Raw genomic sequence first — 14,433 nt, forward strand, 5'->3', positions numbered from 1 at the left:
AAAGCATATTTGACCAATCTGCAGATGCATCTAGCTATGACAGTATCAATGAGAGTGACCATTGTACAGACCTTGCCTTCACATATCTTGTATTGTGTGGCACTAGCACTAACTTAAATGGGCTAGGCTTCAAACAAATTGAGTAACTGAAGACTGAGCTTACATAAGGTGCTATGGGCCATCAATAGCACGTGGGGACACCATCACCTGCAAGTTCCCCCCGCAGCCACTCATTGTGCTGACTTAGAAATATATGGCCGGATCAAAATTCTGAAATTCTATTCCGTAGCAGCATTGTGGGTCTACTTCACAGTACATGGACTGCAGAGGTTCAAGAAGGCCACTCACCATCGACTTCTGAAGTGCAACCAGGCATGAACATAAATGCTGGCCAGCCAATGATGCCCACTCCCATGGGTGAATTTTAAAAAAATGAAGATCAGCACTTAGTCCCATTCCTGTAGATTTTTCCATTCTGACCAGGAATTTTTTTTTAAGCATTTATTCCATTCCCTTTAGGAACTTAATAATAGGCCTGTCTCCACTATCATTTTAGACAGCGCATATCAGATCATGAAAACTAACTGCTCAGAAATAGATCCCACACAGTCACAGCCAAGATGCTTTATTCACAAACTTATGGCAAATAGGCATTTTATTTTTGGGAATGGACAAGCCATTTTGAAACAAAATAGATTTGTGAGGTTAAGTTACTTTTTTTTTGCTTTTGCCAATACACATGGAACTGCCCAAGACTGGAAGTTAGATTGAATGTCTGGACAGGACATTAAACTGTAAATGACTTTTCAGAACATTTCATTGAGAAGATATTGCAATGCAAAAGATCTTTTGGATAAAATGGCTGCCAATGCTCAAATACCTGCAAAAGCTAGTTCACAGTGACCTTGCAGACTTTGTGGTTGTGGAATGGAATTCTGCAAAAGACTGTGAAAAGAAACACGTTTTCACAAGGAGATGTAAATAGATGAAAGTCAAACGCTATTCTATTTACACAAGGGCTTCACTTTTTAAAAAAATGTTCAATTATATGATCACTTATGAATTATCTTTGAAAGTGCACGTACAAACCACACCACTCCTTGTACACCCATGACTGTGTTGCCAAATTCCGAACAAACCCATCTACAAGTTTGTTGATGATTCCAGACAGTATGATGGATGGGTCAGGATACAGGAAGGGGCTAGAGGGGTTGGTGATGTGATGCAATGATAACAACCTCTCTCTCAATGCCAGCAAAATTAAAGAACTGATTAATGACTTCAGAACGAAAGGAGGAGCACACACCCCGCATCTACATCAACGAAGCTGAGGTTGAGAGGGTGGAGACAGTCAAGTTCCTAGCAGTGACAATAACCAACAATCTGTCCTGGACTTCCCACGTAGATGCGATGGTCAAGAAGGCACAACAATGCCTCCTTCCTCAGGCAGCTCAGGAAATTTAGTCTGTCCATAAGGGCTCTCACCAAGTTTGACAGATGCACCATAAAAAGCATACTATCCAGGTGCATAATGGCCTGGTATAGCAACTGAATTGGCAAGACTGTAAGAAACTATAGAAGGTTATGTGCACAGTCCAGACCATCACAGAAGCCAACCTCCCATCCATGGATGCCATTTACACACCTTGTTGCAGTGGAAAGACTGCCAACATCATCAAAGACCCAACCAACCTGGTAATGATCTCTTACAATCACTTCCATCAGGCAGAAAATACAGAAGCCTGAAGACACACATCAGCAGGTTCAAGACCAACTTCTTCCCTGCTGTTATTAGACTGATGAATGGACTCTCTAACTTCAAATAGTGCTGATTTTGTTAATGTGATCTTGCCTAGCACATGGTTTAACCTGTATGCCTTACTCTGTCCAAGATTTTTTTCACCCTATGATCTGTATGACCTTGCTCACTATGATCTGCCAGTACTGCTCGCAAACAAAGCTTTTCACTGTATTTAGGTACACGTGACAATAAATCAAATCAATCAAAATCACTCAGCATTAATTTGGCAAAAATCGAGTTATTCAAACAAGATTTTTCTTTCGCAAGTCTGTGCTGACTTTAATTTATCCATCCATATAACAAAATGCTAATGTACCAATTAATTTTGTCTGTAAAAGTATCGCATCATCAATGCCGGGTTAGTTGACCTGTAATCATGGCTACTAAGAGTCCCATCCGACCTCTTTACATGCAGCAGAGAGAGGCCCAGGCCAAGCCTGACACTCTTTACTGGACTGTCTGGTGTTGTACAAGGGGATGGACTTCAAGAGATCCCCTTTGCCCATTGGAAGATCCCTCCAAGCCATACTCCTTTTGTAATAGCAATATTCTGTGGCCCAGCTTTCAAACCACACCTTCCACCTGCCTCAGAACCTCTGCAGAGGTTGCTAGCCCAGTCCCTTCAGTCCAGCTTCCATAACCACCTCCTCTTTGCAGACCAACTATTCTCCCAGCAGTGGGACTGCTTGATGGCGCACAACTCTCTAAGCAAGGGCATCATGTCCATCACCCTGAGACAATGAATGCCCCACAGAGCGTAAAATGGCTGCAGGGGCAACATGCTTAATTGTTGGTGGGATCCTATTCGACATTAGGGAAGCATTCTGGGGAACATGGTGTCCCTTAGGTCTAGCTCCCTTACATTTAGGACCTTCCTGATTTGTGCATAAACTTCCATTTCTTCATTGTAACTAGGTTTATGGATTGTTGTCTCCCCAAGGATCGCAGCAGTTCTGAACAGCCCACGACTACCACCCCAGGGTGACTGGTGATGGTCAGTCATCGTGGCCATGCCAGAAATGCTGACACCTTGAGATCACATTTTTAAACATAAGTATTATTAAATCATTCAGATTTTCTGTAGATCAAATGAAATTAAGTGAGATGTTCAACCTCGAGAATAACAACCGACCATTCTTATAGAATTCAACAAACCTAAATAGAGAACAAAACAGACGTTGCTGGGAAAGCTTAGCAGGTCTGAAAACCTAAATATGGGATATTAGTTCTCACTAACTAGTGTTCTACTTCTCATTCTGTGCCTTTTAGGTATCCCAAGCCCTTCACAGCACACTTTCTACCTTGTAGTGATCAGGCTTTTGTGGTATCACCTCAAGCTGGTGAACTGCTTCCACTTGGCTCCACTGGGACTCTATTCACTGTTGGATTTACCCCACGTATGTACAGCAAAAAGTACAAGGCAAAACTGCTGATTCAGGTGAGTCCAGTAGGTATTTAATTTTAACTTTAATAAATTGCACAATGCCTCTCAGAACTGCTCATAAATAATTGAAATACTGAGCAGAGTTTTCAGTGGCTACAGGGACAGAAATCAAGTTGATGTTTTGAGTGACAGATCTTTTGCCTGTTGAAGCAACCAATTCAGAAATTCCGTTTGCCAGGTGGGTTTTTTTTCTGCAGGGTAGACTGGAGTTGAGCATTGGGAACATGAGCTGAATCCATGGGGATTGCTGGAAAATTGAACTTTCCTCAGGGCAATCTGCAAGTTTATGAAAGTATCCCTCAGAGTGAAAGATTTTGGAGGGTTCCAGCTCAGTTTAGTTTAATAGTTAATCAGGAACAGTTAGAGAATTGAAAACCTTATTTTAACTCTGAGTAACTGTCAAATGGAATCTCCAACTCAACAGTGATCACTGTAACCACACCACCTCAACTGCTGACACTCCCCAATCCAACACCTCCACCCTTGACCTGATCTCCTCCTCAACCCATCCTCAATCTGACATCAATAACCCTCCAATTTGACTCCACTGGACATGACATCCCCCCCCCCCCCAACATAATATACCCCATCAATTCTGTGACCTTCCACAACCCAACACCACTCCCTTCCTCATTGACACCTACATCCATGGTCTGATTTACCTAACACCCATTCAACCCCACCAACAGCCAACATCTTCCCACTACCCCCCTTCCGGTTACAAAAACCCTCATGACCCAACACCCAGCACCTTCCCTATTCTGAAATCCCCCAGCCTGAACCCTCCTCCTCTAACCTGACATATTAGCTTCATTCCAACCCTATCGAACCAACACCCTCCCTCTATCCTGCTGCCTGACCTGACAAGCTCCTTCCACCCTACTCCAGAGCCCAAGCCCTCAATCTACCCTCAGCACTCATCCATCACCTGACATTCTAGCCCCTAACCTACCTTCCATTCGCCCCTCCCCCCACCTTCACCTGGGACCTGACCTACATGTTCAAAGTGGCTGCTGGACATTTAAACGACAAAATATGGCACACTTATTGCTGAGAAAGGATTGTGGTGTCCACAATGATTCTGTCTGCTGCCAGTCGTGGGCCTTCCTAGATTGGTCTCTGCTGTTTCATCACAAGAAACTATCAGGAACTGTGGGGGAGTAAGTGAACAAAATATGAGTGTGTATTTCTTTCTGGCTGATCTGCCTCAGAAAAAGGTTTCTGATCATAAAATCTGGGCCAAACATTTTGTTTTTAGTCTTTTCAGTTACTGCCAAATGTGCTACGGTTTCTAGCTCCTTGTTTATTGTTTAGCTTTCAGCATCAGCAGTGTTTTGAATTTGTGACAGCAATATCTGATCATTTGGTTTAAAAAGCACATTTTTTTTTTATACAAGCATATTTTGTTTTAAAAATGAATCCTATACCTATTGGCTATTGAATATGAGCATTAATAACTGGAACAACCATCACCCCAAGTTAAGGTTAACTCTAACCTTCTCTCAGCAAAAGCCTTGAGTCTTACTCCCAGAAGAGTACCATGTTACTTTGCAATTTCTTCAAGTGAAATTGCAAATATAATGCCGCAAGTGTGGGAAGTGGATGCATTTCGAACTGCAGACTTCCATCTGCTAAGAAGCTATTTGCATTTGAATTAATTCGTTTAATTTAGGACATTTACAATCATCAGACAAATTAAAAGTACTTCATCCAGTATTCTAAATTTGGATCCAAACCTATATTCCAAAGCTTAAAACTAAATGTTAGCTTCCTACAATACCTAGCCCTATCTTTTATGAAGATAATATGATTTGATTAATATGTGCACTAACATAATATAAAATTGCACTGTGCCTGTAAGGCTGTCTTTGGGACATAAATATGCATTAGAGTTCAGAGAATCTTAACAAAAATGTGTTTTGTGGGATTTCTGACCTGAATATAGGGTGCCTTAAGCCACACACTTCATAGTAATGTGTCAGAAAACGTTCCTGCATTACATCGTCCACTCCTTAGGTGACAGAAACACAAACACACAAAATCAAACTCTAGGGCAGTGGTAACTAATAGTGACAGATACCTGCAGCCCTGCAGTTAAGTCCAAAATAACTGGCCTGGTGTATTGATTTTTAATTGTTTCCTTACATTAATGTTTTCATTGAGGGGAGTGAAGTGATTTTGTTTTTCCAAATTTAATTTCAGCTCGAGCTTGTTAATCTATGAGGACAGACCGATGTAGCCATCAAAACTATTGATTAAGCTACAGAAATGTGTTTGAGTTTTTATCCTCCCCTGTGCATTAAGTATATGGCTGCCTTACTGTGCAGGATTCTGTTTACTATTTTGATCAAGAATTAGCTAGGCTGAATGCTGAACAGGTTCAGTGTTCTCTTTTTCCCAGAAGTGGGGGTGACTAATGAAATATGGCATAAAATCAGATTTTCCACTTACTTGGAGCCATTTATAGAAGCTTCAATTTGCATAGATGGGAGTATCAGAGACACATTTGGTCCCAAAATTCTCATTTAATGATGTTATTATCAGCGATTCTGGAGGGGTGCTCTGCAAAGCTCAATCTATTCATATTTCCTTGGCAAATATATCCTTTGACGGCTTTTGGTGTGAATCTCATGTCAAACAGTTATGTTGTTCTGCGTAGCTTTTCAAAACTTAGGCTTTCCTCAGGATTTCGACCGCAGCAGCCAAGCAGGATAAAAGCTACCATCTTTGTTGTGCCTCAGTCTCCACATTAAAGGCTTTGAAGGTATGCCTGTGAGAAATGCTAATGTTTGAGATACCCTGACTGCAACTGGGAGTGAAGGTGTCATGGTTTCTCTATTCTGCAGGAAGCCAAAAGAAATTCAAAGGCTATCTGATTTGAATTCCAAACTACTCAGTCTCCTGGGTATAAGGTTCCTCACTTCTGTTGTCTCATTTGATGGTGAAACTGGTTGTGCTTTAATGTTAACTATAACTTGTGGCAGTGAAAGCAGGATATATGAGATTTCAGTACCAATAACCTATCGAGCTATTCCCTATGACATGCTTGGCCATGCTTGCGAATGAACTATGATCACAATTACACCTACTCATTGCTAGAGGAAGTTGTCACAAGCCATCCCTGTCATGGACAACCTTGTTCTCAAAGGAGTCAATTGTCTGTTTTGTGATCAGAGCTAAATAATGTGTTGTTGTCGGAACACTTATGTATCATTATTGCATAGGATTACCCCAATCACTGTTGTTAATTGAATGGAAGTCTTTGCTTATGTTGAGGCTTCACCACTATGATCAAGGTAATCTAGGACGTGTTATACCTTAGAAAACCTGAGAAAAACTATGTCCAGTTGCCATTGAAAAAGTGACAAAGTTATTTAGTCTGCCAAAAAAAATTGCCAATTTCCTTCTTTATTTTTGTATAAGGTATAGATTAACTCATGTTATTGATGTCCCTTTTGGGAAATCTAGAAAAAAGTAAAATAAAGAGTTCAGAGTTTTATTACCATTTTATTGCAAAAGGTAATGCTTTGTTGTCCCTGGAGATTGCAGATGTAGGTCATCTTTCAGCAGGTGACATAATTCTTGCTCCTTGCTGAAGATTAGTCTCCATATAAAATGTTCTGATTTTCAGAACTGTATACTATATTCAGATGTAAGACTAGGTACAGTTTTCACTTCAAACAACTGACTTTCATCTGTGTGTATTCCAAAAATATAGCTAGGGGATGAGAAAGCAGAAACTATGTGAAATTGTGGTGATGACTATTTACATGGCCTTGAAGTTGCATGCTGTTCTTGTTGGTTTGGTGATAAGTTAGAGGATCTCATTTTTGGCAAATTGGTAAAGATGCTAATTTTGCCCATGTTCTACTCCAAAACTGATGTGCTTGAAGCAACTTGGACTTTTCTTGTAATTCATCTGATAAGTAGTCCATGCAGTTAATTTGATTAATTTGAAACCACAACATTTTCATAAAAATTCCTTCGTGGGATGTGGGTGTTGCAGTCTGGGCCAACATTTATTGCCCAGCCCTAGTTGTCTGGATAAGGTGCTGGTGAATTGAACTGCTACAGTCCATTAGATGTAGGTAGACCCAGAGGCAGTTATGAAGGGGGTTACAAGATATTCACCCAGTGACACTGAAAGTAGGTCCTACTGAAGATTGTGAGTGGCTTACAGTGAAGCCTTCATATAGCGGTATTTTCATGAATCTGCTGCCATTGTCATGGAAACATATAGCATGGAAACAGGTCCAATTTGTCCACGCTGACCAGGTATCCCAAACTTAACTAGTTCCATTTGCCAGTGTTGGTCCATATCCCTCTAAACCTTTCCTATTCATGTACCTGTCCAAATATCTTTTAAATGTTATAATTGTACCTGCCTCTACCACTTCCTCTGGCACCAGTCTCTGTGTGAAAAAGTCCCCTCTGAGCTTAAACCTATGTTTTCTAGTTCTGGACTCTTCTACTCTTGGAAAAAGACATTGGCTATTTACATTATCTATGCCCCTCATGATTTTATAAACTTCTATAAGATCACACCTCAACCTCCGACACTCCAGGGGAAAAAAGTCCCAGCCCATCCACCATCTTCTTATAACTCAAGCCCTCCAGTCCCAACACATCCTTGTAAATTTTTTCTCCACCCTTTCAAGTTTGACCACATCCTTCCTTTGGCAGGATGACCAGAATTGTATGCAGTAATCCAAAGGTGGCCTCACCGATGTCTTGTACAGCTGCAACCTCTCAACTTCTCAACCTCTCCGTTCCACTGAGGTGTAGTGACCCTCAGGTTAAACCACTATCAGTCATGTTTTACTAATGAGATAACAGCCCTGTGGTCCTTTGGGACTATGGTGACATGATGTCCCAACTCTTTTCTCAATGGTCTGACCAATTAAGGTAACTGTGCCAAATGCCTTCTTCACCCCCCTGTCTATGCGATGCTACTTTCAAGGAATGATGAACTTGTACCCCTAGGTCCCTCTGTTCAACAACATTCCCCAGACCATTAACTTTCAGTCAATTTCTGCAGCGCACCTGGTAGATGGTACACACTGTTGCAGGTCAGTTAGCTCCATTGGCTAGATTGTGATACAAAGTAATGCGAACAGTGTGGATTCAATTCCCGCACTGGCTGAGGTTACCACAAAAGATTTGCCTTCTCCACCTCTCCGTTCCACTGAGGTGTAGTGACCCTCAGGTTAAACCACTATCAGTCATGTTTTACTAATGAGAGAACAGCCCTGTGGTCCTTTAGGACTATGGTGACTTTACCTTATCTTTTACTGTGCGTAAGGTAGTAAAGGTAGTGAATGTTTGTGGATTTTGGTGCTGATAAAGTAGGCTTAATACTGTCTTGGATAGTATTAAGTTTCTTGAGTGTTGCTGGAGCTGCACTCATCCTGGAGAGCGGAGAGTATTTCAAAATACATCTGACTTGTGCCATCTAGATCGTGCGCAGAGTTGAGTTACTCACTGCGAGATTCCTAGCCTCTGATCTGCTTTTGTAGACACAATATTTATATAATGTCTTTTGTTTTTAATCAATGGTAAACCTGGACATTGTTGTTGAAGGATTCAGTGATTGTCAAGGGCTGATGCTTAGATTCTACCTTAGTGAAGGCGTTCATTATCTGGAATTGTGTGCTGTGAATGATATTTGCCACTTTCCAACTCAAGGCTGGATATTATCCAGGTCTTTCTGAATTTTCTGAGAAGTTTCCCATTCCCCTTTGCCCTTGAGAAGGTGGTAGTGAGCTGCCTTCTTGAACTGTTGCATCTACATGCTGTAGGTTTACCCACAATGATGAGTGGCTTGAAGGGGAACTTGCTGGCAGTGGTGTTCCCATGTATCTGCTGCAGTTGTCCTTCTAGGTGGAAGTGATTGTAGGTTTGGAAGGAGCTGACTAAGGTCCTTTAGTGATTTTCTGCAGTGCATTTGTGGATAGTATACATCACTCCTACTAAGCATCAATAAGGGGCAAAGTACTGACTTGGATTGAAAATTGGTTGGCTGACAGGAAACAAAGAGTAGTGATAAACAGCTCCCTTTCGGAATGGCAGGCAACCAGTGGGGTACCTCAGGGATCAGTACTGGGACCGCAGCTTTTTACAATGTATATTAATGATATAGAAGATGGTATTAATAGTAACATTAGCAAATTTGCTGATGATACAAAGCTGGGTGGTAGGGTGAAATGTGAGGAGGATGTTAGGAGATTACAGGGTGACCTGGACAGGTAAGGTGAGTGGACAGATGCATGGCAGATGCAGTTTAATGTGGATAAATGTATGGTTATCCACTTTGGTGGCAAGAACAGGAAGGCAGATTACTACCTAAATGGAGTCAGGTTAGATGAAGGGGCAGTACAAAGAGATCTGGGTGTTCTTGTACACCAGTCAATGAAGGTAAGCATGCAGGTACAGTAGGTAGTGAAGAAGGCTAATAGCATGCTGGCCTTCATAACAAGAGGGATTGAGTATAGAAGCAAAGAGGGTCTTCTGCAGCTGTACAGTGCCCTGGTGAGACCACACCTGGAACACTGTGTACAGTTCTGGTCTCCAAATTTGAGGAAAGACATTCTGGCTATTGAGGGAGTGCAGCGTAGGTTCACGAGGTCAATTCCTGGAATGGTGGAACTATCTTATGTTGAAAGATTGGAGCAACTGGGCTTGTATACCCTTGAGTTTAGAAGACTGAGGGGGATCCGATTGATATGTATAAGATTATTAAAGGATTGGACACTCTGGAGGCAGGAAACACGTTTCCACTGATGGGTGAGTCCTGAACCAGAGGACACAGCTTAAAAATAAGGGGTAGGCCATTTAGGACAGAGATGAGGAGAAACTTCTTCACCCAGAGAATGGTGGGTGTGTGGAATGCTCTGCCCCAGAGGGCAGTGGAGGCCCAGTCTCTGGATTCGTTTAAGAAAGAGTTGGATAGAGCTCTCAAGGATAGTGGAATCAAGGGTTAGGGAGATAAGGCAGGAACAGGATGCTGATTGAGGATGATCAGCAATGATCATAATGAATGGTGGTGCAGGCTCGAAGGGCAGAATGGCCTACTCCTGCCCCTATTGTCTATTGTCTAATAATAGAGGGAGTGGATCCTTATGAATGTGGTGCCAATCAAACAGGCCACTTTGTTGTGGATGGTGTCAAGTTTCTTGAGTGTTGTTAGAGCTGCGCTCATCCAGACAAGTAGGGAGTGCACTATTACATTCCTGACTATCGCCTTATAGATAATGGATAGGCTTTGGGGAGTCTTTTCACAGAATTCCGAGTCTCTTTTAGTCACTATGTTTATGTGGCAAATTCAGTTGAGTTTCTGGTCAATGGTAATCCCCAGGATGTTGATAGTGGGCGATTTAGTGATGGAAACACCATTGAATGTCAAGGGGCAGTGGTTAGATCATAACTAAGTGGAGATGGCTATTGCCTCGGATTTGTCTGGCACAAATGATATTTGCCACTTGTCAGCCCAAGCCTAGATATTGTCAAGATCCGATTGCATTCGAGCATGGACTGCTTCAAAGTTTGGGAGAAGATTTGTAGCTCGGGTGCTCGTTGTTGTGGTTCTGGGACAACCGGAAGCAGCAGAGACAGGCCACTATAAATGCCGGAGGAAACAGCACAGAAGCGCTTCACAGGAGGCTCCCAAGCACTGAGGATGTCACCTAGACAGGGGACGAAACGTTTGCAAGACAAATTCCCAGCTCGGTGAACAGAACCACAACAATGGACTGCTTCAGTCCAAAATAATGATGAACATTGCACAATCATCAGTGAACATCCTCATTTCTGACCTTATCATGAAGTAAATAAAATAATTAAACCTCGGACGCTATCTTGACAAACTACCATTGTGTCATGGAGCTGAAATGACTAACCTCCAACAAACCACATTCCTTTGAGCGAGCTATGTCTCAACTGTATGATCAATGTTAAATCTGGATATCGATATTGAAGGATTCAGTGATGGTAATACCATTGAATGTCAAGGTCTGATGCTTAGATTCTCTCTTGTTGAAGATGGTCATTTCCTGGTATTTGTGTGATGTGAATAATATTTGCCACTTTTCAACCCAAACCTGGATATAGCAGAGCATTTTGTTTTCCAATTCCCATTGATTGTAGTTTTGCAAGGGCTCTTTGATGCCACACTCAGCTGAATGTGGCTGTGATGCCAGTGAGTTACACTCTCACTCTCACCTCACCTCACTCTCACCTCACCTCACCTCACTCTCACCTCATCTTACCTCACCTCACCTCACATCACTCTCACCTCACTCTCACCTCACCACAGCTCATTCTCACCTCACCTCACCTCACCTCACCTCACCTCACCTCACTCTCACCTCACCTCACCTCACTCTCACCTCACCACACTCTCACCTCACCTCACTTTCACTCTCACCTCACCTCACCTCAATCTCACCTCACCTCACCCTCACTCTCACTCTCACTCTCACCTCACTCTCACTTCACCTCATTCTCACTCTCACTCTCACCTCACCTCACTCTCACCTCACCCTCACCTCACTCTCACCTCATCTTACCTCACCTCACCTCACATCACTCTCACCTCACTCTCACCTCACCACAGCTCATTCTCACCTCACCTCACCTCACCTCACCTCACTCTCACCTCACCACACTCTCACCTCACCTCACTTTCACTCTCACCTCAATCTCACCTCACCTCACCCTCACTCTCACTCTCACTCTCACCTCACTCTCACTTCACCTCATTCTCACTCTCACTCTCACCTCACTCTCACTTCACCTCATTCTCACTCTCACCTCACATCACTCTCACCTCACCACAGCTCATTCTCACCTCACCTCACCTCACCTCACTCTCACCTCACCACACTCTCACCTCACCTCACTTTCACTCTCACCTCACCTCACCTCACCTCACCTCACCTCACCTCAATCTCACCTCACCTCACCCTCACTCTCACTCTCACTCACTCTCACTTCACCTCATTCTCACTCTCACCTCACTCTAACTTCACCTCACTCTCACCTCACCTCACTCTCACCTCACCTCACCCTCACTCTCACTGTCACCTCACTCTCACTCTCACTCTCACTCTAACCTCACTCTCACTTCACCTCACTCTCACTCTCACCTCAACTCACATCACTCTCACCTCACATCACTTTCACCTCACCTCACTCTCAGCTCACCTCACCTCACTCTCACCTCACCTCACATCACTCTCACCTCACCTCACTCTCACCTCACTCTCACTCTCACCTCACCTCACATCACTCACCCTCACCCTCACCCTCACCTCACTCTCACCTCGCCTCACTCTCACCTCACCTCACTCTCACTCTCACTCTCACCTCACCTCACATCACTCACCCTCACCCTCACCTCACTCTCACCTCGCCTCACTCTCACCTCACTCTCACTCTCACTTCACATCACTCACCCTCACCCTCACCCTCACCTCACTCTCACCTCGCCTCACTCTCACCTCACCTCACCTCACACTCACCTCACCCCCACCTCACTCTGACCTCACCTCACCTCACATCACTCTCACCTCACCTCACCCTCACCCTCACCTCACTCTCACCTCACTCTGACCTCACCTCACTCTCACCTCACCCCACCTCATCTCACCCTCACCTCACCCCCACCTCACTCTCACCTCACTCTGACCTCACCTCACCTCACTCTCACCTCACCTCACCCTCATCTCACTCTCACCTCACCTCACTCTCACCTCACGTCACCTCACTTTCACCTCACTCTCACCTCACTCTCACCTCACCTCACTCTCACCTCACTCACAGCTCACCTCACTCTCACCTCATCTCACTCTCACCTCACTCTCACCTCACTCTCATCTCACCTCACCCTCACCTCACTCTCACTCTCACCTCATTCTCACCTCACCTCACTTTCACCTCACTTTCACCTCACCTCACTCTCACCTCACCCTCACCTCACCTCACCCTCACCTCACCTGACCTCACTCTTACCTCACTCTCACCTCACCTCACTCTCACTTTACCTCACCCTCACCTCACTCTCCCCTCACCCTCACCCTCACCCTCACCTCACTCTCACCTCACTCTCACCTCACTCACAGCTCACCTCACTCTCACCTCACCTCACTCTCACCTCACCCTCACCTCACTCTCACCTCACCTCACTCTCACCTCACTCTCACCTCACTCTCACCTCACCTCCCTCTCACCTCACCTCACCCTCACCTCACTCTCACCTCACTCTCACCTCACCTCACTCTCACCTCACTCTCACCTCACCTCCCTCTCACCTCACCTCACCCTCACCTCACTTTCACCTCACCCTCACCTCACCCTCACCTCACTCTCACCTCACTCTCACCTCACCTCCCTCTCACTCTCACCTCACCTCCCTCTCACCTCACCTCACCCTCACCTCACTTTCACCTCACCCTCACCTCACTCTCACCTCACTCTCACCTCACTCTCACCTCACCTCCCTCTCACCTCACCTCACCCTCACCTCACCCTCACCTCACTTTCACCTCACTCTCACCTCACTCTCACCTCACCCTCACCTCACCCTCACCTCACCTCACTCTCACCTTACCTCACCCTCACCTCACTCTCACCTCAGCCTCACCTCACTCTCACCTCACTCTCACCTCACTCTCACTTCACTCTCACCTCACCCTCACCTCACTCTCACCTCACTCTACCCTCACTTCACTCTCACTTCACTCTCACCTCTCTCTCACCTCACTCTCACTTCACTCTCACCCTCACCTCACCTCACTCTCACCTCACTCTACCCTCACTTCACTCTCACTTCACTCTCACCTCTCTCTCACCTCACTCTCACCTCACTCTCACTCTCACCTCACCTCACTCTCACCTCACTCTCACCTCACCTCCCTCTCACCTCACCTCACCCTCACCTCACCCTCACCTCACCTCACTCTCACCTTACCTCACCCTCACCTCACTCTCACCTCACCCTCACCTCACTCTCACCTCACCTCACTCTCACCTCACCTCACTCTCACCTCACTCTCACCTCACTTTCACCTCACTCTCACCTCACCTCACCTCACTTTCACCTCACTTTCACCTCACTTTCACCTCACTCTCACCTTACCTCACCCTCACCTCACTCTCACCTCACTCTACCCTCACTTCACTCTCACTTCAC

The 14,433-nt window shown here is 44.6% G+C and overlaps 1 protein-coding gene across 1 annotated transcript in view; it reads left to right on the plus strand.

Annotated features, from left to right (window-relative positions):
• LOC140486199 (cilia and flagella-associated protein 47-like) overlaps positions 1-14,433 on the plus strand; it is a 482,883-nt gene that overhangs the window by 444,781 nt on the left and 23,669 nt on the right. Inside the window, exon 64 of the mRNA XM_072584990.1 lies at positions 3,071-3,239. Within this exon, the coding sequence (XP_072441091.1) occupies positions 3,071-3,239 (169 nt within the window). The remainder of the gene's footprint in view (positions 1-3,070; positions 3,240-14,433) is intronic.

This window comes from Chiloscyllium punctatum, chromosome 15, assembly GCF_047496795.1.
Source record: "Chiloscyllium punctatum isolate Juve2018m chromosome 15, sChiPun1.3, whole genome shotgun sequence".
NCBI lineage: Eukaryota > Metazoa > Chordata > Chondrichthyes > Orectolobiformes > Hemiscylliidae > Chiloscyllium > Chiloscyllium punctatum.